The sequence below is a fragment of the Crocodylus porosus genome, unplaced genomic scaffold (genome assembly GCF_001723895.1).
Source record: "Crocodylus porosus isolate Cpor-Errol unplaced genomic scaffold, CroPor_comp1, whole genome shotgun sequence".
Taxonomy (NCBI): Eukaryota; Metazoa; Chordata; order Crocodylia; family Crocodylidae; genus Crocodylus; species Crocodylus porosus.
Genome location: NW_017728906.1, coordinates 53063237 through 53089962, shown reverse-complemented (window position 1 = coordinate 53089962; position 26726 = coordinate 53063237). Strand labels below are relative to the sequence as shown.

Sequence of the window (26726 nt, the reverse complement as noted above, 5' to 3'; positions counted from 1 at the left end):
GTTCTCCAGGGAGAGAGGGAGGGAGGGAGTGTTTTCGTTCTGTAACCAGCATACTAGTTTAAAGTTTCTCTTTGCTTGCCAATAAAATGGTCTTTCCCAAAACTTCTTCTAAGTTCATCTTTACATGCAAAATATTTTAGTAAGCCTTATAACCCGTCATTTAACTTCAGGCTATAATACAGAAACTTTAGTAAAGGGTTCTTTCGGCATACTAAGCATATTGCAATCTGGGGAAACATAAATCAATGCGCTTCAAAGACTTGCATTAAACTCTTTAAAACTGAATTCACTAAGATAGACAGGGATGCAAATAAAGACTGATATGCTTTATATGCCAGAATCAACCACGATAGAAAGAAATAAAAAAAACAGTTGATGCCAACATTTCTTATAAAATGAATCCTTTACATGCATATCAATATATTTTAAACTAAAACAAATGGCTGACAAACAAGACAAACAATATAAAAACTGATGCAAATTTCACAAAAACTACTGTTTTCACATTTACTTTGTAGCACACAAACAGGACTTACAGATTTCATATGTAAACTAATACACTTCAGTCAAATCTTCTTAATTATGCACTAAATATCTCTTTTCCGGTTATGTGGCAGGTCATCAAGAGTAAAGGAAGACATTTCCAGACACATTCATGTTATCTACCAGTGATGAGCACATAAATATAAAGACTAGTAACTTAATTCCCACCAGGATGTAGTTATGGTTACTTAATTTTATATTTACAAAAAATAAATCTTTTGAATATCATTCAGATGGGTGACAGCACTCAAGTATTTTATTTTTTTTAAAAGTCCCTAGTAGGATAAGATGGGGGGGGAGGGGAGGAAGGGGGATTCAACACCGTTTCCCTATTGCATTCAAGATTATATACCGTATTTACGAAAATCCAAGATGACCTTGGAGGGGCAGATAGTGGGGGGGAGAGGTCAAGCAGCTTGCCCCTGCTGCAAGATCCCCTCATTGCTTGCCTTTCTTGTGCCTGTTTGCTGAAGCCTCTGCCCTCTGCAGTCTCAGGCCCACTACCCACACCTCATCCAACTCTTCCTGCAGCCTCTGCCCAACCTGCCTCTAACTACCAGGAACTGTAAGTCCTCTGCCCTCCCTTCCCCCATCTAATCCCCCACACTTCTTGCTATCAGAAGCTCTGCCCCTACCCTAGCCACTCTGCTCTCCCACACCAGCCACTTATTCTTGCTTCAGTCTTGTCAGTCTCCATCTCTGCACCAGCAGGGTGCATGGTCCTAGCCCAGTCTGATAGTAGTGGAAGTGGAGCTGGTCAAGGCTCAGCTGGAGCTGCTCTTCCCATTGAGCTGGGGCCATGCTCTAGGTGCAGAGACAGAACCTGTTGGTGCCTGAGCAAGGAGAAGGGGTAGGAAAAGAGGTTGGGAAGGGGGGCAGAGGCTGCATGGGGGGGGAAGATAGGGGGAAAGGGAGACAATGGGCCTGAGGCTATGGGGCGTGGGGTTGGGGGAGGCAGGCAGCAGTGGCAGGGCATGCCCCCTACTCCACACATCATATTGATTCCAAGATGAGAGGCTTTCCCGCCCCCCATGTTAAATAGGGGAAGGAGGGGGTTCTTGGAATCAAATAAATATGGTGCATTTTTTCCAATAGAAAAGTCCACTCAAGAATTCAGAGGCCTAATAATACAATAAAGTAATAATTATTGTTCGCATTGTGACAAAATGTATGCACCTATAGTGAAGAATTTAATTTAGCAACAAAATCCAGGAAATACACACATGCACCTGTACTCCCACCAATATGCCTGCTAACCTGGCTTACATGAATGTTGTGGAAACAAACAAAAACAAAATACAAGAACTAATAGAGAACAGGGAGGAGGGAGAGAGGGGAAAGAGGGTAGGGCAGAGGGTATTACATAACTGCTTGCAGAGTGAAGGGAAGTTTGTGTTCACTGCATCACCAAACTGCATCTAGAATCAGATGGACTAAAGGCAATTCTAACAGACAATATGATCTGCTAGATTTTTTTTAATTTCTCATTTTCCTGGATAATGTTACCCAAGTAGATGGCAGGGTCGATTTGCACTGCATAGAGTAAGCCAAGTAGCGCACATGTATATATCACAAGCTTTCATTTGCTGAAGCTCACTTGAGCAGATCCTGTGAAAGGACAGGTAGAAAGCAGAGTACAAGAGAGAAATTAAAATACAGAAGACAAGGGGAAGCAGGAAGAAAGAGGGACAGGGAGAGAGAAGAGAGGGCAGTGGTGGAAGAGGCAAGCAAACAAGAATAAATCCATAGGAACAAAGGAGTCACAAAAGCTAATTCAGGTAATGGGATAAGATTTCACTCTTGCCATTTAAACCATCCTGCATTAATAGGGTTTTTTTTGGTTACACACAAATACATATCAAGAACCATATTCAACTTTATTCACATGTACTTGAGGTCACTTACACTGACTTCAATTGGATCACTAGAGTAGTTAGGTACCTTTCATGACAAGGCGGCAACATCACATGAGTCTAGATGTGTCGATTTGTATCTAATCTTAATAAGGCTTAAACATAAACCCTCCCAATTGCATGCAGTCTTTATCACTGTGTGTAGTTCTGGTGAAGACACAGGTACAGCTGATGTCAGTTTTGAGAGTTTGACTCTACTAACAGTTTGCAGAATTCTGATCATATCTGTTTTATAAATACTTTGCACAAATATTCCAGTACAAAAGACTTAAAGAGGAAAGTAGTAGTGGATGGCAATTTGAGCAGCAGTGACCATGAGATGACTGAATTCAGGATCCTGAGGAAAGGAATGAAGGAAGGAGAGCCGCAAAGTAAGGACCTTGAACTTCAGAAAGACAGACTTTGACTCACTCACGGAACTGATGAGGAGGATGCCCAGGGAAAACAGTCTGAAGGGGAAAGAAGTCTAGAAATGCTGGCTGTATATTAAAGAAACCTTACTAAGAGGACAGGAATGAACTATTCAGATGTGCAGGAAGACTAGCAAGTTCAGCAGAAGATCAGCTTGGCTTAGCAAGGAACTCTTCATTGAGCTAAACCATAAAAGGAAACATAAAAAGTAGAAACTTGGAGCATAAGAACATTACTCGGGCATGCAGAGATGAAGTCAGAAAGGCCAAAGCGCAACGGAAGTTGCAGCTAGCAAGGGATTTGAAGGGTAACAGGAAGGGTTTCTACAAAATTTGTGAGCAATAACAGGAAGATCAGGTAAAATGTAGGTCCCTTATTAAATGGCGGAGGCAACCTAGTGACATAAGATGCAGAAAAGGCTAACGTACTCAATGTCTTCTTCGCCTCAGTCTTCACAGGCAAGCTCAGCTCCCAGACTACTGCAACTGGCAGCACATTTTGGGGAGGAGGTGAGCATCCAACAGTGGACAAAGAATACATTAGAGACTATTTAGAAAAGCTAGATGTGTAACCCTTTAAGAAAGGGAAGGAGGAGGATCTGGGGAACTACAGACTAGTCTCACCTCAGTCCCCAGAAAAATCATGAAACAGGTCCTCAAGGAACCCACTTCTAAGCACTTGGAGGAGAGGGTGATTAGGAGCAGTCAGCATGGATTCACCAAGGGCAAGTCATGCCTGACCAACCTGTTTTGCCTTCTATGATGATGAGATAACTGGCTCTGCACATGCAGGGAGATTGGTAGATGTGGTGTACCTTGATTTTAGTGAGGCTTTTGATACGGTCGCCCCAATGTTCTCCCAGGGAAGCTAAAGGAGTACCGGTTGGATGAAGTACTAAGGTGGACAGAAAACTGGCTGGATCACTGAGCTCAGAAAGTAGTAATCAATGGCTCAATGTATAGGTGGCAGCTGGTATTCAAGTGGAGTGCCCCAGGTACCGGTTTTGTTCAATCTCTTCATCAAGGACCTGACAGATGGCATGGAGTGAACCCTCAACAAGTCTAGAGAAGACATAAAGCTGGGGGGAACAGTAGATAAATTGGAAGGTAGGGATAAGATCCAGAGATACCTAGACAAATTGGAGGATTAGACCAAAATAAATCTCATAAGGTTCAAAAAGGACAAGTGGAAAGTCCTGCAGTCAGGATGAAATAATCTCATGCACTGGTACAGGCTGGGGAAAGACTTGCTAATCAGCAGCTCTGCAAAAAAGGACCTGGGAGTTACAGTGGACAGGATAGGAGCCAACACTGTGCCTTTGTTGTGAAGAAGGCTGATGGCATACTGGGCTCCATTAGTAGATGTACTGCTAGCAGATTGAGAGAGAGAAGTGATTCTTTCCCTCTATTCAACAGTGGGGAGGCCACACCTGAAGTACTGTGTCGTGTTTTAGGCCCCCCACAACAGAAAAGGTGTAGAAAATTTGGAGAGTCTAGCAGGGGGGACCAAAAATGGTTAGGGTGCTGGGACACATGACCTCTGAGGAGAGGCTGAGGGAACTGGGTTTATTTAGTCTGGAGAAGAGAAGACAGGGGATTTAATAGCAGCCTTCAACTACCTGAAGGGTGGTTAAAAGAGGAGGGAACTAGACTGTTTTCCATGGTGGCAGATGACAGAAGAAAGAGCAATGGTCTCAAGTTGCAGCAAGGAAAGTTTAGGTTAGGTATTAGGAAAAAACTCTCTCATGAAGAGTATAATAATGCACTGGGAAACGGTACCTACAGAGGTGGTGGAATGTCGATCATTGGAGGTTTTTAAGGCCTGGCTTAGTCCTGGCTGAAATGATCTAGTTGGGGATGGTCCTGCTTTAAGCAGGGGACTGGACTAGAAGATCTCTTGAGGTCCCTCCGAACTCTAGTTTTCTATGCATCTATGATAAGCAATAAGCATAGAACACTGAAAAACAAAGCTCCCATTGTTTTATATTTCATCCTTGAAATCCTTCATTTTAATCCTCATTGTCATTAAGAAATATGTAGTGGTGAAAGAACATACAGCATCGTAAGTAACATAATTTAGAGTATCAGAATTCTTTGGGTGAGGGGGGTTCTGAACTTACTGTACAGATCTCTATTTTTAATGGTAATTGTACAACTAAAGATCTGAACATTGACCTGGCAAACATACAGTACATGGCCATATTCTAATTTCCATTCTAAAGTAGAAAGGGATAATTAAGAATTAATTCTTTCACAACTGAGTGGAGAATGCTAAACATGACATTGTTAGAATCACAGTGACAGTCTTGCAAGAACAATTTTGTTATTTATGAATGAAAGAGATACAGTAACATCATATTTTCATTTTAGAATTTGTTTTTCTGTAAAAAGTCAGTTAAGAAAGGAAGACCCAAAGCATGAAGGAAACAAGAAAAAGAAAACATTACCTTAATATCAAAAGCTGCTGGTTGGCCCACTTGGTTATACAGTTCCAGCTGATCCTTCACAGGAGTTACCCACAATACCAGCTGACTTAACTGTTGTTCAAATTGCGTCAAATTATTTAGTAGATCTTCTAGTTCTTTTTGTTTTTCTGGAAGATCTTTTGACACCTTAAAATAGCAAAAAATTGATAAGTTTATTTTGTAAAAAAATTGTGTGGCGATATGTAATAAGAAATGCATTACTGTTAAAACAGCAGAGATAAAAATGTATACAGTGCTGGGGAAGAGGGAATAGAAACAGATCTATGTCATATGTTAACAATTAGACAGATCCATGTTTTCTCAATAAATAAGACTGTTTCAACAGAAAATGTTATTTTAAGAATAACAATATGGAAATGTTTCATTGGCCCTTACATCCAGATGCTACCCAGACTATTTCAACTTCTTGAAAAAGAAAATTTCTTTAAAGAACACGTTTTCTCACAAAATGTTTAATACCACTTGTTTCTGGTCAGGGTTCTAAAATGAAGTGCAGCAACAGACAAGAAAGAAAAAAATCATCTAATATAGGCAACTATTTGTGCCTCAAATGTAGATTCAAACTTGACTGGTATTTAAGAAAGTCTTAGGTAGAATTAGACATTAATCTGATTCTCCCATTCCCAATAGCTGGTATTTAATTTTTTAATTATTGATTTTATTATTTTATTATGGCAGCTTTTGGGTGGGACTGTAGAAATCAACAGTATGTACACATTTGAAAAAAAGACAGAAGTAAATTGTAAAAAAAAGTAATTCACAGCCAGCTGCTGTAGTTTAATGACTTGTGATATAAAAAAAGAAGCACTGACACTTTTCTTAATTTTAGTATCCTTTATATCAATTCATGCTTATGTTGTGCTAAATGAAGATGGCAATTAATCATTATTAAACTCAGGCACAAGTAGTTTTTTGGATAGCTTTTCACTTTAAGAAATCAGTCTTCCCTGTGGCCATTGTCTTTTAAAACAAGCTTTTACCAAAAGGCTTTTTAAAAGCCAGGAAATATGGGACGTCTCTGATAAACACAGTTAAACCTTAATTCCCCTTGGAGTTACACTATATTGATGGAAGCAAGTCCATCATACTGCCTGACTACAAAATATTACTGATGCATACTACCTACTAATCCCCAATGATGCCATTTACAGAAGACAATACATCAAAATCCATCAGGAACCAAAAACAAAATGAAGGTTTCTATAAAAACAGAGCTGAGGAAGTAAGAGGAAAATGGTTCTCTCAGGATATATAACTTTTTCTTTGTTTCCCCAAACCACATTCAGTTTGAAAACACTGTTTAAGATGAATTTAAGATTTACACCGTATGCATCTACATGAGAAGGTACTGTGCAGTTGTTACTACACATTTATTTAGTACTTGTATTAGCAAGTACTAAATAAATGTGCCTACTGCACAGTAGTGCTGGCAAATATTTTTAGGTGATGCTGCTGCGCAGTAGCCTAATAATACTGCACAGTAGTATATCAGCACTGTCTGTGTTGTGATATGCTACTGCGTGGTATTTTTTAACTACTGTGCAGTCATGTAGATCTGCTTACTGATATGCAGTTTATTATACAAAAATTGTGAAGATGTTTGTTATTTATATTTTTGTTTCACCAACACATTTGAAGTTACTTGTTGTCCTCCTAGTACTCGTGAATCCTGACCAATAAGTGTAATCACCTTTAGTATCCTCTTGATCTTAAGTATAACAAAATCTCTCCCACTCTTAGTAAAGTCTACCCTTGATGTGAAGTTAAAATTAAAAATGCATTGATTTCTTTTATGCGTTAATTCAATATCTGTGAAGACCTTGGCCTAATTTTAAACAAGATTAGGTTAATCTTTTATGCAACTTTTGAATGTTAAACTGCAACGTTTAGCTGCTTTAATATTAACATAAACACATTCTTCAAGATATTACTGTTGAAAGTAAACAAGTAATCACAGGAAAACATGTGTCTTATAAATCTAATCCTATTCCTGAATGTTTAAATCCTACATTTATCTAATTTCAGATACATATTTATCAAAGGTATTGAAGTGAGTGCATTAACAAGAACACAGACATTCATTTGAATTTCATTTTGTGAAGGAGAAAAGATAATAACCTACATTCCTAGATATAGCCATCCTTGAATGCCTACATATAATGGTTATGTATACACAAAGATTATAAAGAGCCTAAAAGTAAGTTATTGGCACTGAAAACATTCATATAGCAAAGATAATCTGATGAAACAAATCCATTGTTCATAGGGCAGATTAACTAAGTAAAATGTAGCTTCTGTTGACAAGGAAGTTTAATCCTGGGTTAATTATTGCAGCACAGATATGAGATATGTATTTACACACACACACATATATAGGAAATATGTAAAAAGTGACAAATAGTTGAAGGAAAATCTGTGTTGGACATGATCAGGAGATACTGATAATAGTATTCGAGTATTTATAGACATGGTAATTTTATGCAAACTAATTTACCATAGCAACAAAAAAATTTTTAAGATGGCTTCAACTCCAAATCAGAGAAAGCACCTTGTATATTTTTGGACCCAAGTTATGAGACGTATTTCTCAAGATAAAATGACAATGGCTCACTTCAGTAACAGTGATCTCACTAAGGAGAAGATTCCAACTGAAGAATAAATGGAAACTCTATGAGATCCAGGAAGTGTGTATCTGCTACCTGATGGAAAACCCGAATTTTCTCACTCCTAGAAAAGTTGTAAGCCATCAAAATATAGATGTTGGGTCCTAATTAATATATTGTGATGGGGGAGTGTGGTTCTTTGTGTACTATTTTGTTTGTTTGTTTGTTTGTTTGGGGTTTTTTTGGTTTGGATTGGTTTGTTAATCTGTTAACTGGCTAATCAAGAAAACTTTAATCACTGCTATCAAAATAAGGGATGATGTTGCAACATAGGTATGTGAGAAAGGTGAGCATTCATGCAGTGGCAAAAAAAAGGATAGAAAAGAAAAAAATTAGGAGGAAAAACAACTCCAATGTAAAGGGCCTGTTAAACCTTATTGTTCCCTGTGAATGTGTATTACTATCATGAAAAACTGTGTTGGTTGACAGAAAATCAACAGGATATAAGGATATAGCCTGGTCTTTGGCCAAAGGGAAGAGACAAAGAGTATGAATTATTCTTCTTAAGAAAAATACCTAGACTTCAGCATCAAAGAGACAATGCAGTTTTGGTCACAATGTTAAAAAAGGGCTTTCCAACAGGTGGCCCATGAAGACTTAATGTGCAGCTCCTGGAGTCTTACCAAACTGCTGCTCCCTCCCATCGTTTTCCAGGCTTACCTGTCCCTTCACCAGCTGCTGCTTCCTGCCTTCAGCCCAAGGAGTAGGGCAGTTTAGTAGAGTGGGGAACATGAAAGTGAGTCTGGGGTTGCACCCTAGGAGGACTGGGTTACATGAGGGAGAATGGTACCCATGTGGGCATGCAGTACAACAGGGCGGGCATGGGGATAAATCATACAGAAATGTGTTGTGGGGGCTGCCTGGTATAGCAGCAGGTATGGGGAGCATCCTCAAGGTGTCATTGCTGTGGCCTGTGAGATGCAGACCCTGTTGGTGTGCCTCCCAGGACTTAGAAATTGGACAGCCCTGTGTTAAAGCATTCATCTGAAAACACGTGGTACATCTGAAATTTAGCACTCTAGTTCTTCAGTTAATTAAGTTAGATTAATTGGCAGCTTAGTAGCTGAATAATTTAAAAAGATTTAAGCTCTCAATTGGAAAACAGTTGAAGATCGCAATTTTCTATAAACTGACCCAAATTTTCATAAGACTTATTAAAATATGATATCATTTTGGAGTTAATTTTATATAGCTGAACATTTTCCCACATTTCTATTGGCACTAAGATGCTTCAACACACACAAATACACACTGTGAAGTTTTTAATACTGTAAAATGTGAACGAATACCCTTAATTTAAAATCTATATTTTTATCCACATATTTTAATATTTTTCCCCTTTTGCTCCATTAATTCCAAAATTAATTTCTACTTTATTTTGTCTGTAGAGTTGCGTCACCTTTTCTTCTTGCTCCCACTGTCATTAGTCAATTAACTCTGTTTATGCCAGATCTTTCCCCATCTTTTTTCCTTGCTTTCTCCAACACCCATATTTGGTATAAAGCCCACTCAATACTGTTGTACAATGTAACCTGCCAGATTCCCTTGCTGCTTGTTCAGCTCAAAGGCTTCCCACAATATTTGGAAAATTTTAAATTCAAGGAATATGGACTGCAAAAGATATGCTATGGCTTAAGTTATAAAAGACAATGGTTAATTGGAGCAGAACCCATTACAGTGGAGATCCAGACTGCCAATTTGAATGGATGGCAGGTAAAAAAAGATAAACGTAAATAGTAAAAAACATAGGAAAAAAATCATTGTGGGGCTACAAACATTCTACATATCAAATATATTTATGGTTTTCGTCTATCGAACCATTCATGGGTGAATCTAGAACTTTGAAAAGGAGGGGTGCTGATGATTCTGTGAAATGCATTATCACATATAAAACAACACAGATTTTTTTCTCCAGTTAAACAAACATACAAAACAAACTAGAAGCTTTACTAACATGCCTAGCATGCTAGGGGTCTACGGTTGTATTATTCAGTTTAAGATTGAAGCAAAAACAAATATAACTTAATCAAAATGAGTTAAAAACAGTCTGTAGGGGTGTGAAATAGGAGCTTCAATATTAGCAGCAGCTAATAGATAGCAGAATTGCAGAAAAGAATAATAGCTTGATTGGTCAAACATCAAGACCATTAAACAGAAGAGAGGGTCATCAACACCTGTGGAATGAACCTGAGGTTCAACAAGGACACCTGCAAAGTCCTGCACTTAGGAGAGAAGAATTCCACTCATTGCTACAGGCTTGGGACCAACTGGCTAAGCTGTAGCTCTACAGAAAAGTTCCCCTCTATTCTGCATTGGTGAGGCTATATCTGGAGTACTGTGTCCAGTTTTAGGCCCATCCACACCAAAAAGGAGAGAGTCCAGTGGGAGGGCAAATAAAATGGTTTGGGGGCTGGGGCACATGACTTCTGAGGAAAGCCTGAGGGAACTGGGATTATTTAGTCTGCAGAAGAGAAGACTGAGGTGGGGTTGATAGCAGCCTTCAAGTACCTGGAGGGTGGTTACAAAGAGGATGAGGCTAGACCAGGGGCAGACAAAATGGTGGCTCCAAAGAGCAGCTAGACTCCATTTCCCAGAAGCCCCTGCCTGTGTGGCTGGGGGCTGTTTTCATAGAGACCACAAGAGCAGGGAGGCCTTGACAGAGTGGGGCCAGGCTTTCCATGGAGACCAGGCCAAGCAGAACTGGCAGGGCACATGGCTGGGTGGAGAACTACTCCTGGGCCAGAGCAAACCCATGATCTATTGCCTGAACACCCTTGCCCAGGGTGTGCAAGCGGCAGATCACAGCTCTTCCCAGCTCTGGCCTGTGCTGTCACAGCTACAAGATTGTAGCAACAGCTCTGCCAGCGCTGCAACCCTGGCCCTGTACTGTGGTAGCCCTGCTGCTCCTAGGATCTCCACAGAAACCAGCCAGTGTCACAAGCAGGGGCTGTTGGGAAATGGAGTCCACTGTGGAGTGGATACAGACCTTGGTCAGGACTTCGCATGCCCCTAAGCTAAAGTGTTCTCAGTGGTGGCAAATGAAAGAACAAGGAGCGACTGTCTCAAGTTGCAGCAAGAGAATTCTAGGTTGGATATTACAAATAACTCTCTCACTAGGAGGCTAGTTAACCACTGGAAGGGGTTACCTAGAGAGGAGGTGGAACCACCATCCTTGGGGGTTCTTAAGGTCCGGCGTTACAAAGCCCTGGCTGGAATGATCTAGCTGGGGACGGTCCTGCTTCGAGCAGGGGATTGGACTATATGACCTCCTGAGATGCCTCCCAACCCTGATTTTCTATGATCCTATGAGGAGTTTAGAAAGGATGTGGCACACTACAATAACCCATTAAGTCAACTGACCGCTGCCTGACTAGAAATACAACTAGCACGGCTAGGCAGATGGTTTTAAACTTTGAATGGAGGAGGAATTGAAGTGGGGTGCAAATGCTTGAGTGTACCTCTCCCTGAATCCACCCCGGGAAGGTTAAAATAACATGATTTATATCTTAACTATGTATTACCATACTTTATAGCATGTATGAATTGTTCTTAGGCTGAACTTTAACTCATAATTTCCTTATTTTGTCATTTATCATTTGTCAAAATCATTTATCATTCAATTACTGATGTGAAATCTTACTATTAAGTCTATATTAATATAGTTTAGATTTGGGATAGATATGTATCTATACATGTAGATGCACACACTAACTGAACCAGATTCTGTAATTCATTTCAGATTCCAAATCTAAATGTTTTGGTGAATTGAATTTAATTATGTCAGACATTTTTTGCACTATCTGTTTAAATTTCCACCAACACGCTATACTTTTTTATTTTAACATACTTCAAGTTTTAAAGGGTAACAAGTCAGTCTTTTGAAGACCTAACTAATTTTTTTTTCAGATAGTTATTCTTTCAATATTGATTTTAAAACCTCCTACCACCCTTCAACAAAAGAATTGGAAATCAAGTTTTATATACCATGACAAATATGACCATCATTAATACAAATAATTTCATGCTAGTATTAATGTAGGAAGTCATTGCAGAAATATAGGACTGAAATGGACCTCAAAGAACCATTCCTTGTACCAATGTTGGATTAACTATATCTCCATTTATAACATCTGCAACAGACATTTGTCTCACCTCTTCTTAAACACCTCCCTATGCAACCTGTTCTAGTGTTTCCCCCTCCCTAATAGTTATGTAATCATAACAAGTACATTATAAATGTAAAGAAAAGGAAAAAACAAGGTTCACCAAACACGATGAGAATTACATATTCTTTGGTTTTAACCTAATTAATTCTCAAAATAGAGAAAGCAATTTCTAAACAAAATCTTTGGTATCATTTGACACAATATTATGGATTAAAATATCTGCTCTCTTTCCCGCTGTCTATCGCTCTGTCCACTACTTAAACCCAGTCATGTCAGTGGCCTTCCCTTTCTGCAAAGAGGCAGTGGAGGAGACTTTCTTTCACATCTTCCTGGAGCTACCCAGGTTGCAGCCACTCTTTACTCCCCTCAGAACTCTTTGGCATTCTGGACTTGGACTTCTCTAAGACTCTGTATATCTTTTCTTCCCATATCAACTGGCCAAGGGGCATGTGATCTTCCCGGTCAATTTCCTGCTGGGCCAGGCCAACATAGCAATTCTGGAAAGCTACAGAAACTGGCTCACAGGGGCCAGCTCCAATGAGACCTGCCAACTCTTCTACTTCCAGCTCTGGGCACATGTCACATTTGAATGTGCAACAAAATGTGGACCAATTTGTATCACACTAGGCCATCGAGGGGGCCCTCTGTGAGGTGGAAGACTGACAGCTGGTCCTCCTTGTGGGATATGGGGGAGGCTGTTTACATGTCTCTGGTGACATGGTGTTTTTTTTGTTGCTGACAAGAGTTTCATGCTTGGTCTCTGGGAGGGCTACATACCCTTCTACTTGCACTATTTGTTTTTCATTTTTGGATAATAAAGATTTAAAAAGTAAAAAAAAAGAACCCTCTCTCTCTCTCTCACACACACACACACACACACACACACAAAAGGAAGGGGCCAGAGTTACATTACAAATCCATTTGGTGACAAGTAATTTTATTTAGATTTTTTGTTTTGTTTTGTTTTTTTTCAGCTACATCTTGCAGTAATATAGCCTAGATGCAAACTCTCTCAATACTCTAAATTTTCATATAACAAGTTTAGTTTTCCTGAAATACTTTATTTTCTCTCAGACAACACAAACCATTTCCCCAGTAAACAGATGCTAAAAACTGGACTGCACATCATTTGGAAGAAATATGGTAAAAGCAGGTTCTGCAACTTGTGGTTGAAACCAAATGGAATACCTGTAGCAATCTAGAGGAAGCAGATCAACGAGGAGGCTCAGGCTCCTTAGCTACTGGTACTTGACAAAATTGGACTGAACAAGAACAAAGAAGTAACCCATGCTGTAATATGCTATTAAGTACAAACTTCAAAGCACTCTTAATGGTGGAGCTGAAACTGGCATTTCCATAATACTACTAAGATAATTACATAAAAAAGCTGTTCACCTCTTACCAACCACTGTTCAAAAAGTCAGATTATCTACTCAAAATCACCTTCCCTAGAGCATGTGTACAAGGATGATTTAGAATGGAGAGGATAAAAAGGGAGGTTAATGTTTTATGCATCATTTCTCCATGAAACACAATCAGCGTGAGAAAGAGTTTCACATAAGTTTAGTTAAGGAGCCTATTAGTTAATTAATGTAACCATTTTCATTAACAAACTCAATATTGACTTTAAAACAAAATCTACTTAATTTCTTTTAATGATGAATATTTATGAAGCACACTGTCAATGACAAAAATAGAATTAAGATCACATTACCAAAGGAAGATGAAAACTAAAGCACTAAAAATATGTATAGAAGGTCATCACTGGCATACTGAGTGTTTGATGTTCTCCCAGAACCCTCTCAAGACCTGACCTTGGCTCTCATTTATTTTTTAACTTCTTAACTCTGGATTTATTATATTGCAAGTTTAATTTTTATTTAAAAGTTTTTCATTGGTGCAGAAGACTAAAACAATCCATAAATCCAATGCACCAAACATAATTTTCTGCTTCAGCTATTGCTTCAGCTGCATTAAAAAAAAATACAGATTTAGTTGGCATTTTTGTTGTTGTTGGGTGTGTGTGAGAGAGAGAGATTTTATAACAATGTGTCAAAGTCATTAAAAACATCTACAAAAAAGCAATCAGTTGAATAAGCTACATTTAAATTTTAATTATATTTAGTCTCAAGAAGTTTCATGTGAAAGTTTTTGCATGTTAGCTGTTCTACATCTGTTATACATCCAAAATGTTTTCATAGAATTGTACAGAAAGACCTAAACTTATTTTGGGTTATTTTAATTGAGAGTTACTTTAATTACAAAGAAAGAATTAAAGTGTGTGAACCCTTGAACAGATAGCTTTATGGCAAGTAATAGTATCACTGAGTGTAGTTAGACTCACAGTTGCTAAGTTATTCACGTACTTGGGTGTTTTCAAGATTGAGGCCCAAAATATCAAATACAGAAGTGTAGCCACCCACGTTTTACTCAGAGATTTACCTTAGATTCTATATTGGAGGCTTACATAAACATGTTTTTTTTCCAGCAAATATTGTCTTTCCTGCATTTATGTCAACACCAATAGTCAGTATTCATTTAATATTCTCTCTTTCTTTCTACATGTAAAATTTTGATTTAAATAATAGAGGATAAGATTTTCTATATGATTTGGATTGTTAACTTTTTGAGTCAGGGATCAGCTGTTTCTCATATATGTGAACAGTACTTAGCACAGTCTTTCTCAGTTAGGGTGCCATGCCACGACATGATGCCATGACAGCCTACCCAGAATGGTAGAGGTAGAAGTCGAGGTTGAGGTTGAAATAGAAGGTTAAGGTTAATTTGGAGGTGGAACCAGAGATAGAGATCAATGTTGAGCAATAAAACCACTGGCATCACCACTGCTACAGGATGAAATTGTTCTGGGCTCCTCCATTTTGGGGAGGCATAGTAGAGCCAAAATGAAATGCAGCTCCAACAGAAAGGTGTGCTTGCCTACTTTTTATTAGGCAGGCAGGTGCACCGTCTTGCTGCAGCTCTTCTTGGTTCAGCTCCAATGTGCCTCTTGAAAACACAGGCGCACAGGGCAGTTTACCTGGTAGCAATAGCATTTTTCTCCAGAATGCCATTGTACAGCGTGGAACTGCCCTACTCACCTCCGTTTTCAGGAGGTATATCAGACCCCAATAGGAAAGAGCTGTAGCAGAAGCAGCATGCCTACCTACATAATGTCATGCAGACAGGCACACCTTTCTGCTGTAGCTGCTTCTCCAATGTGCTTTCTGAAAACAAAGGTGTGCAAGATAGATTCATCTATCACACGTGCCTCTGTTTCCAGGAGTCACTGTGCAGGGTTGGTCTAAGAAGGCCTGCAGCAAGAAAACCTGCTCCTCCTGAGCCACTGCCCAACGTGGCTCTGCACAAGGTTGACAACAGAGTTACATCTGGCTGCAGCAATGGTGTAAAGTATCATAATGATATAAGTAATTGATAACACAGTGATTAATAGTGTAATTATAATGCTTATCTTCTAATATGCATTATATATTTATATTAGCTTTTAAAATTGGGTGCTGCCAAATTTTTTAAAGTTTTGGAGGTGTGCCTCAAGCCCAAAAGGGTTGAAAACCATTAACTTAGAACAATGGTTTCTGGTCCATGACTCCAGGTCTTAGCCAATACCACAACATAATAAACAATGGTAAATAATCAGGACTCTATTTCCCCTTCTTAAGACATTGAGCATTGGGCATTGAGGGTCTTTCGCTTACCATAAAACTTACACTTTCTGGTCTTTTCCAGAAACAGGATTAAATGGGCCTTTGAAGGTTTAGCAAGATGTGTGTTTTGGAAAAAATGTAGCTAACATCTTGATAAGAAAGAGGCCAAGAAATTATGTAATTCTGATAATTGTTTCTAGTATCTAAACAACAGAAATTTAAGTCACCATTTGAAATGTACATTTGAGATGAGACAGGATATTTTACGATCAAAATATAACACTAGACCATACAAATCCCAGAGGAATCTATGTTCAAACTTTCATTTGGTCATTATTCTCTCAGTAGCTGTAGGGCTGCCTTAAAATTGTCTGCCAGGATTGTCACTTTATTACCAATCTCACAAAGCTTTGACTGCTGTACCAGACCAGCAGAAAACACACCTGAACTCTACCATCAGTTCCTCTCCTGCTAAAATAGAAAAGGACCCGATTTTTTGATTTGGTTGTTTATGTAGCAGGCTGGCCGGTGGCTGGCTCACTGGCAGCTCGGACTGTTAGCTTAAGCGTTATGGGCTCGGGTTCCAATGGTGGAGGCAGTTTTTCCTCCCCTTGCCCCCAAGGTAAGGCAGAAGCAAGGCAGCCCCACCATGGCCCAGGGGCAAGGTGAAAGAGAGGACCTTAGAGGGAACTAACTCCTTGGGCTTCCTCATTGGTCAGTTTCCAATCTGGGGGCAGAGCCTCCAGAGGGAATAAAAGCCCATGTGTAGAACACACCGTTGGCTTAGATGTGGGATGATAAAGACAAGGGCTGTAGAAGATCTGACAGAGCTGACCAGTGGCGGTGGAGCCATTGCCCCAGAAGTGCCCTGAAGATGCCTCTGGCAAGGGAGAAGAGTGGGTGGCTGTATTCCAGCCACTGTAGGAAGAATGCAGCAACAGTGCATGGGTCGGAGGGTCTGGAGAGTAGACGGGAACAAAGCAGTGCAGGTCCCCAACCCTGCACAAGGCAGGAGCCCAGCCCCTTTGGTGCGCAGAGCAGTGCATGGGGCTGGTGGAGAGCTGAAGGGACTGCTGCAGCTGCACAAGGCAGCATGGGTCTCCAACCCTGCATTAGGCAGGAACTCCTGGTGCACAAGTCGGTGCACAGGGCTGATGGAGAACTAAAGGGACCACTGTGGCTGCACAGGGCTGGTGAAGGGACCTCAGTGGCTGAACAGGGCAGCACTGGTCCCCAAGCCCACAAGAGCCAGAAGCCTTCAGTGCACAGACTGGTGCACAGGGCTTGTGGAGCTAAACCTCAGTGGCAGCACACGGCAGCATGGGTCCCCAACCCTGCACGAGGCAGGCAGCCCTGCAATGCATAGGGGGCAGAGAGCAGAGCAGTAGATAATGGGACACTGCAGCTGCAGAAGGCAGCAAGTCCCCTTCCTTGCATGAGGCAGGTGCCCCCCATTGGTACACAAAGCAGTGCACAGGGCTGAGAGTGGCTGGTAGGCTGCATGAGGCAGCAGGCCTTCTTGCAGCAAGCAGCATGGGTCGATCACACCAGTGAGGGAGGACACCTTGCTCCAACCCACAACTGGAGATGAGCCTAACTCTCTGGAATCTGCAGAAGTTGAGTTACCTGTGAAGGGGATTCCCACAGGGAAGAAGTGACCCTCCACACTGTGAGTGATGAAGGGGAAGCCCCTGACAGGAGGGTACGATTTGCCCTTGGACACAGAGAGGAATGCCTTGTTCACCAGTGGGAGGTTATTTGGTTACTGGTCCTTCCTAATCTGGTGACTAGGGTAATGCTGTTCTTTTAGGTAATGGGATCCCTCCCTGGGTACCATTTCTTCTTTGGGCACGGCTGTTGTGCCATTGGGTGAGGTCTGATTACTTGGATACCAGAGAATATGTCAACATTATTTTTCTCATAAAATAAAAAAAATAAGCTAGGTGGGTAAATTTGTACATAAAACTATAATATATATACAGAACATACCTCAGGAACATACAATATAATACTGGAAGAGTATTCTGGGTCACTGCATCCAGTTCCCTACAGTCAAAAAGAATTCCAACACATAATTAATTTCATAAATGCATCAAACTCTATCCTAAAACTAGCTAGGCTTTTTTGCCTTGTCTGCTCCGATTGCCAGGCTATTCATAAACTTAGAAACCTTGCTTTAATTTCCACCCCAAATATATTCTTGGCCACTTTATAGCCATTTTTTCTTGTGCCAGAAGTATACTTTGCTGATATATTTACAAAGACAAATAATATCTCCTTCTACCTTTCCTTTGCTAGCCTGTACAAACCATTTTTAGTCTTCTCTCAAGGCTCTCCAATCCTCTGATCATTCTACTAGCTCTTCTATTCACCCGTCCCTTTTTTAATTCATTTTTTTGAACATGAGTGACCAGAATTATACACAAAACTCCAGGTGAATCTCACCAGTGTCCTTCACAATGGCATTGATGCTTTCACACCCCTACTTCAAATGCCTCCCTCATACATTCTAAGGATATATCTGTCTTTTTCATAGCCGTTACTGGGTACAGGCAAAATTATGGCAATAGGTAAAATGATCATAATAAAATTATTACACCAGATGAGAACAGTAAAGAATTTATTCTATTAAAAAGAAGAGATGATGCAAAAAGCTGCTGATACACTTGTTGGATAACTTTAACTATTAGATATTAAATGTTTGAAGGTTATATTGTGGTTTGATTTAGAGAAAAAAATACAATCATAAGAATTTTTTGCTTGGAGAGATTCCTTTTAGCAGCAAAAAGTCAGGAGATAGCTTTTCTGTTGTAAACCCATGCAATAGTTAGTTAATACAGAATTTGAGCGTAGGAGTTTCACTGACAGTGGTGTTCACTGCACAGTTAAGTTTAATATCATAATAGAAAACAACTCCCCTATGGGCAATAGTGAGGCTGAACTTCAGAAAGGGCAGATTTTAAAACTGTGAAAAAAGTGCTTAATAGCACGTTGAAGGGTAAAGTTAATATATGGGGATATAGATATCTATATCTATATATTTATTTTGCAGTTTGTGTGTGAAATATATATAGGGCAGGAAGCTGGCAGGGCAAGAGTCCAGGGTCGGGAGATAGGGGGCTAAAAATAGCCTGGTTAGGTGTGTATTAGACTGAGTTAACCCTTTCCTATATAGGAATAACACTTTCTCAATTTAAATTAGTACATGCAATGAGCACTATAGCACTGTAGGTTGCTTGTGTGCATGTGCACACATGTGTATGTATGCTCACACACATGCACACAGACACATAACCAAGATATATATCAGTTACATGCAAATCTAGAAGGGTCTTGACATCTGGAGGATGTCCATGCCTTTGGTTGAGAAGAAATATTACTAAAAGACTGGACTGGAACAAATGCCAAGAGGGACCTGGGAAGTAAGTCAGATAGCTCCTCTAGTTTCAACAGAAGCAGCTGAGTAAACTGGGCAGAACTGTTAAAGTGGGATGCCCATTTATCCTATTAATATCATTGCATTTGAGGGAGTGAAGTGTATAAGGATTGTCCGTAAGGGCAAAGAGATGTAGCTAGCCATGACATAGTTAGCCTGAAGTCAAGTAGAAGGTAGGGTAGATCTGCACCTTCTGAACTAACCAAAACCAATATATTTTATTTAACAAACATTTGGACGCTTATCTTGCTGGAATCCTTTGAGCCTAGCTGACTTTCTGCTCCTTAGGCAGGGGGCTGGACTCAATGATCTTCTGAGGTCCCTTCCAGCCCTAATGTCTGGAATAAATAATATATATTACAATATATATCCCAAGTTCACTTCATCAAATGCTGTGAATGGACGGAGAAAGCAGAGTATGATAAGTATGTAAGCGTAAAACAAACTGTTGGGTTTAAGCCAGGGGCTGGGCTGATTGTCCTGTACTTTCTTTTGAATCAAACAGGTGTGGGGCAGTCACTCGCACACACACTGAATGGCAATTAACTCAAATGAGCCGCTATTGTCTCAAGTTGATGTGTTAATTCAGCTACTTCATGCGTACTTAACGTGGGACAATCCAAGTAGGATCCCAAAATAAAGAACTTTGTCCCAGGAAAATTCCAACATCTGTTTTTAGTTTAGGAGTCCTGATTATAATCTGGGTTTAGATTAGAGTAAAAACTAATTTGAAAGGTTTATTATAATTACCTGGGTGCCTGGCTCTGTAGCCCAGGCAGCTGGGGGCCCCATCCAGCACAGCTGAAAAGCTGTGGGCAGGGAGTGAGGGGCCTGGGCTTGCATTCTATGAGCTAAGAGGGTGGAGGGGATGGGGGTGGGATGCTGATTTTCCACGATAAAAATCTCAAAATTAAATGCCAATATTTATAATTTATTTAGAATTTAGTATTTAGAATTTATTTTATTATCATGATTGAGGCACTGGGAGGCTTCTCTCTGTAATATGCATTAAATTTATAAATATATCAATAAAACATTGTGTTCAATTGATACATACACATATCTCTGTATGTAAAATATGAGAGAGACAGAGAGAGAGCGAGTGAGAGAGAGATCAGTGTTTTATTTTCATCATGGGTTTTTAAAGAGAATTTGTACTTTTTTGTCAGGGAACTTGCAACTTTTTTTTTTTGAATCCAAGGAAAACCAGGATCTCTGCTCATCATCAGTCATCTTTGGACTCACAGATAAGTCAATCTTGGAAGACAATCATCCTTGACTGTGAGGAATGGCTGAAGATTGAAAGATAAAGATTTCTAATTTGGGGGTGAGATTTAGGAAAGCATATTTAGATATTATATACAGAGCAAATGCATGCAGAAGCATCTTCTGCTAAATAATCAAATGATTGATTTTTCAAAAGCAGACATCTGTTTAATGCTAATTACCCAAGATAAACATCTCACTAAAAACTGCTTGAATTGCTATGAAAGCAGGAATATATAGTGTCTTTCAGTTTACATCTAAAACAAAATGAGTATGGCAAATAGAATTGCTATACATTATCATCACTAGGGTATTTTCTCATCTACAAGTAAGATTTATGTGCCTAACTTCTACTACTTCTAATTAGAAGTACACGTATAAATCGCTACATACCAACAGACAAAAACAAACATCAGAACAATGTTCATTACAGTTTAGATGACGTAACAAAACAATCAATCCTTCTATTTCAGTATTGCCCCACATGAAAAACTTTCCTTGAAATAAATGGATTTTACTTGTAAAATTATTCTATGGCATGGAGCATTATGAAGGGGAAGTGTTTTAATAGCACTGCTGAGCAAAGTTAAATTTCAAAAGAAAACAAACAGAAGGTCTGAGCATGCCCCTTTGATCTATGTATAGCTAATAGGGCTGCATGAAATGGCTGTGTTTTGATTCAGTTTCAGCTGTTCTGGTGGACAGTGATTCGTTTTGGTGTTTTGGATCACTGTCTTATTTTGTTTCGGCCAAATCTGTTTTGAACAGGCTGCAAGGGAAGCTTTGAACAGCCCTACTGCCCAGCTGGGTGGAGCTCAGGACTGGGGGGGCTGTTGCCCTTTGTGTAGGTGAGGAGACCCCCACGACGATCTCTAATCCCTGTCATGCTGGGTCATGGAGCAAGGAAGCAGTGCAGAGTGGCGAGCAAGCCTGCTGGTCTGTGCCACATGACTCGGCTCCACGGGAAGCAGGGCTTTGTGCTGGGGGTCTCCTCACTGCCACGGCCCCCCCTCACTGCCCCGGCGATGTGGGGCTGCGCGGGGCAGGCAGCAGCGGTGAGGAGAACCCGGCATGGATCTCTGCTCCCTGAGGAGCCAGGTTGCACAGCAGGGACCAGGCAGTGCAGGACGGGCAGCAGCGGTAAAGAGACTCCAGGCATAGATCTCTGCTCCCTATGGAGCCAAGTTGCACGGTTGGGCAGCAGCGTACAGCTGTTTCCCTATACGCCTGGCTCTGAAACGCCAAAGTTTTCTGAAACATTTCCAAAAGTTTTTGGATGCTTCGTTTCATTTTGGAGATGTTTCAGAGCCTTATGTTTGAATTTGGGTTCAGTGTTTTGGGTGCCAAAACAACTTAAAACACCTTCGAAACAAAACAGCTGCCAAAATTTCACACAGCCCTAATAGTTAAGTCCAGCAAATTGACCTGCCCTTCTTCCTAAAGAAATGGGTGTCCCCAACACCTACCCCCATGTCCACTTCTCCCATGGAAAGGTTTGGAAAAAGGAACTGACAGAAATACAGTTTCTTCTCTCACGGAAATTACCCAGTAAAAAAATTAATAAGATATGCAGGACTCTGGTAAAAGTAGTGGCAGGAGCCAAAGGAAAGGTATAGTCCCACCCTGCAAAACAGATAATTTGAAGCTACTCCCCGCTATACCAAGAGAGAAGCACTACAAGGAAATCCTTCTGACTTCCATTTAGACAGTGCCTTTCCATGCCTTTTCCTCTTCAAGTGAACAACCTGGCTCAGAGTTTATAGGAAATACTGTAGCAGTTATGCTTGCTGCCATATACTCCTAAGCTCACAATTAAGAGAAAGCTAATGAAACAATACACTGACATTTACAAAGAACAACAAATCCTGATTATGCCTGTGAAATTTAGGAACTTTTCTCTACAGAAAAGAACAACAGATTCAGCAATGCTACACAAAAGCCCTTGGATACTGCATAATTATTGCCAGATTTCCAAAAAAGCATTCAAATATCTTAAGTCTTTCCTTGAAGGGCTTTGAGGATGAATAATCCTTTTCAGCAACAGTAAACAAGATACAGTACAGGGAAGAATATTTATTAATATTTAACAAGATGAGTAAAATTGACAGTGCCATTAATAACTTGAGTGATCACATATTTCTCTGTAGGAATTATGAAGTAACATGTAATACAACCACTACCCAATTCTATGTTGTTTAGTATGTTCAAAAGCATGTACTATTTTCAACTAATTAATTTTACAACATGCCTGTAAGATAGGGAGTAGTATCCTTGTTTTATCAAGAGAGGTACCCAGGTGGCAAAACACAGTTTGCTAACATTGCCAGGGAGTCGGAGCTGCAACCAGAATAATTTCTGCTAGATACCTGCTAAGGTACTGATTATCCATTTATTGATTAACACATTAAGAAGGTTTAGAAGGATTCCAAAGCATTCAGGTAACACGCCCTTGGTGTTGCAAAAATGATACATTTGGTCAAATTTATAGTTATGCACTCTGAAATGAGAAAACCCATTCTGATTGTATTCTTCTTTTGATTTTTTTAAAAAATGGATCCATCCAACTCAAGACAAAAAGTTTAAAGTCTCTATCAGACAACACTCCTAGGAGAGCCACCTTCTTGAAGCGAGACATTTTGAATGATGCTACACTTGCAGATTTTCTAAAATCTAAATGTTTTTATTGGTGTACATAAATTTCTCCTATTTGTGTCTGTCAATCTGTCATCTCTTCTTTTAGACCAGGGGTTGCCAATGTTTTCCTGAGGCTCTCCAGAATGACCCTGTTTCTCCCTGCTGCCACACCTTCCTATTGACCAGCTGCAGGAACATTGGTTAGCTGCCTGGCCAGTGAGCCTTGGCATGGCGCAGTCCAAATCTTCCCCAAAGCCAAACGCTGCCAAAGCTTCCACTCCATGAGCCAGTGGCTCATGTGGGTCAGATCTGGCCCGTGTTAGATGCTCTTTGGGCAATGATTTTTTTTGTTCTGTGTTTATGCCTAGCACGTTGAGGTCCTCGCTTATGGCAGGGGCTTCTAGGTGGTTGTGTTGATGGTATCATTATTAATTATTGCTACATGTAATATAATAGCAAGTGATAATACAAAGACTATTTTGCATGTTCCATGCATTTTATGCATATTAAATATAATGCAAAATAAATTGTCATTGTTTTTGTACAACAAAATACTCAGAAGATCATGGCGAGTGACTAGATACTTTACAAACTGAAATGTGGACTCTGGGAAACAGTGCTGTTTAGGATACCTTTGGTACAGTGTTTTAAAATCAATAAACATTACATCATTTCAGAAGTGTGTTAACTGAAAGTGCCATCTTGTTAGAAAGTAATTCAAATGAACACATATACTCAAATAGTTGTATATATGATAAAGATCGGAAAGACTTACTAAGATTCCTCTGGTAGAAGAATTCTGTACATCCATAAAAGGAAAAAAACCAAATATTTTAAATCAGCTTATTTTCATTGTTACAAAAGATGCTAATAATTTAACCAAATAGAGATTTTGTTTTTGGGGTCCCCACCCCTCGTGCTAGGTTTCTTTATTCCTTTATATAGTTTGTCCCACAAGGAAGGGAAATATCTGTAAAGTAGAATACTGTAAAATCCTTCCTTAACTTCCCCCTAGCGACAGGGAGACCTGCTGTAATTTATGGAGTTTTATTCATTAGTAACCAGACTGAATAATATGAAATTTCAATATTTCAGAAACTGTACTGTGCTCAGTTTTTTACAAGTATTGCTTGGCTTCCGTTACATTAATCATTTCTTTGTAGCATGTGTTTAAATGCTGTGTGGTCTATTTTATAAATGTAATGGAGTCTCATACATATGAAACCATGCTTACGTACACAAAACATGGATTGGCATAGCGAGTTTCTCTTTTTTTTTTTCTTATTTATATTACAAGGTAATAAGGTTTTAATCAATATAATTCCTTGATTTCCAGAGTTAAAACATTACTTTTAACTGATATTTCGATACTTTTTCTTTAGAGGACTTGAAACTGCCTACATTTTGTATCTTTCCCAACTATTCAGTGGAGCTGGATTTGTTCCTTAAAGTCAATGACAGAAATTCATTTCACCTAAGAAACCCTGAGAAATAAGAAGGATCATGCTTCTAAGCTCTTTACTCACAATTAATAGCTCCTTATACCAGAAACAGTCACCCTGGCTGATTTTGTTTCCATACACTTTATAGAACAGGTTGTTACCTACTCATTTCGGTGCAGAGTAAGCAAAATATTTCCTCCCTTTTGAACCACCATTCCTCCCCATGTGATGAAAACAGGGCCTTAATCTGTCCATGCAACATGCCAATTGTTTAGTGTTCACGGATCTGTGCAGGCCGTCTCCTAGCAAAACTTTCCCCACAGATGACATCGTATGTGGGAAATATTAATCATCTATCTCTAAAATGTCCTGGAAACTGAGTCCGGTATGATCCTTCGGTTCTGAAGTGAAAGCCAATATGTTCTATAAGGAGGAGGGATCCTAATGCTCAAAAACAAAAGAGAACCTGAAAGAAAGATAGAAACCAGAATACAGTAACACTACTGCTGAGTTTGTATTACTGAAGGAAGTCAGACCTTTGTTTTATAAGGGGTTATTTTCTTAGCAACCTTATCTACTGGTCTTCCCATTTCTAAAGTTGGCTTTAAGCTGAGATCTTGATTTAATAACAGGAGTCCTCTGAGGATATACCATTGATAATTCCTAGACAACTTGTTTGGAAAATAAACCACTTTCTGTTATGAGTGACCAACATATACCAATGTACTGAACTCTTATTAAGTGCTCTCTGGGCACATTTTATTTGTTTTTAACAAAAGTGAACATTCTGTGAAGATCTATGTTATTTTTTAAATCGTCTCCAGGTTGGCTGACGCACTGAGTTTCAAAAGCAACAGGAGTACAGATATTTTTAGCTGAACCAAGCTTTTCGCCAACTGTGAAGCTCTCTACTTCTATTCCAAAGAGTAATTTGGAAATTACCTTCACCTGAAAGATTTTAAACAGTAGGGCAATGCCCTGAATGAGAAGAATCCATCCCACAATCCACAATAAGTGAGAGCTTTTTGTCCATCCTCCCAGATTCAGTAGTACTACGTCAAATTGCTTTTATACAGGAGGTTAAAAAGAACTTAAAAACTGAATTTTTCACCTTTGATATGGTACATTAGCCATATAGTCTTATTAATATTATTTTCCAATGTAGTTCCATTTTTCAGTTTTAATGTCTTTTTCAATATCTATTTTTCCAGGACATAATTCATGTCTATTTAAATTTGGTGTCATTGTCACCTTCCATTTAATGTCAACATGTTGTAAACATATGTTTTTCTTTAATTAAAGAAAGGAAAGGAACAATGTTACTACCACTTCGGGCAAGAATTTTTTCTGATTCCATGAACCTAATTTCTTTGGCATTTTAAAAACATATCAACGTATCACACAACTCTGTTTCCTACTACTGTTTGAATCCCAGATCTGAAAGACTCCATTGGGTCAAAACCAAAATAAGGATGGACTATTATACATGTTCAGTTCAGAAGTGGCTCAAGGTGGCAAAACGTCTCATAGGATTTTACCATTACTGAATCCAAGACTTGTTTCCAAATCAGCCTCAGCCACATGTGCTGATTGGGCACTGTCCTCACATGTCAAATCACACCCACAGCCTCAGCCTTGTGTGCTGGATCACACCAATGGTCCCAGCCCTGCATGACTCTGTTCCACAGGGTTTGGAAATTTGGCAGTGGAGGAGCAATGGCAGTGTTAATTGCCACCACTTCCCTACCTCCAAGTTTTCAAATCATAGGGAGCCCCGCAGACCAGAAGACATGGGCCCATACTATCTACAGAGCAGTTTCATTTTAATAAAAAAAAAAAAAAAAAAGTTTAAAACATTATATCATGACAATACTACTATTCCATATAAAATAGAGTAGGTTTTTTTTCAACAAAAACCACCACTTCTACTGTTTGATGGTATTCTTAACCAAAAGGCAGGGTAGATAGGCACCTCTGCAGACTAAGATATATAGAGAGAGTATATAAGCTTTTGTGAACCCAAGTTTCATAGTTTCATAGTAGCTAGAGTCGGAAGGGACCTAGGTAGATCATCTAGTCCGACCCCCTGCCTTGGCAGGAAAGAG

General features: G+C 39.6%; 1 protein-coding gene across 8 annotated transcripts in view; it reads right to left on the bottom strand.

Moving 5' to 3' along the window:
* DMD (dystrophin) overlaps positions 1-26726 on the bottom strand; it is a 1922593-nt gene that overhangs the window by 659198 nt on the left and 1236669 nt on the right. For all 8 annotated transcript variants that reach the window (XM_019529123.1, XM_019529125.1, XM_019529122.1 and 5 more), the window contains one exon: positions 5314-5478. In XM_019529123.1, coding sequence (XP_019384668.1) covers positions 5314-5478 — 165 coding nt within the window. The remainder of the gene's footprint in view (positions 1-5313; positions 5479-26726) is intronic.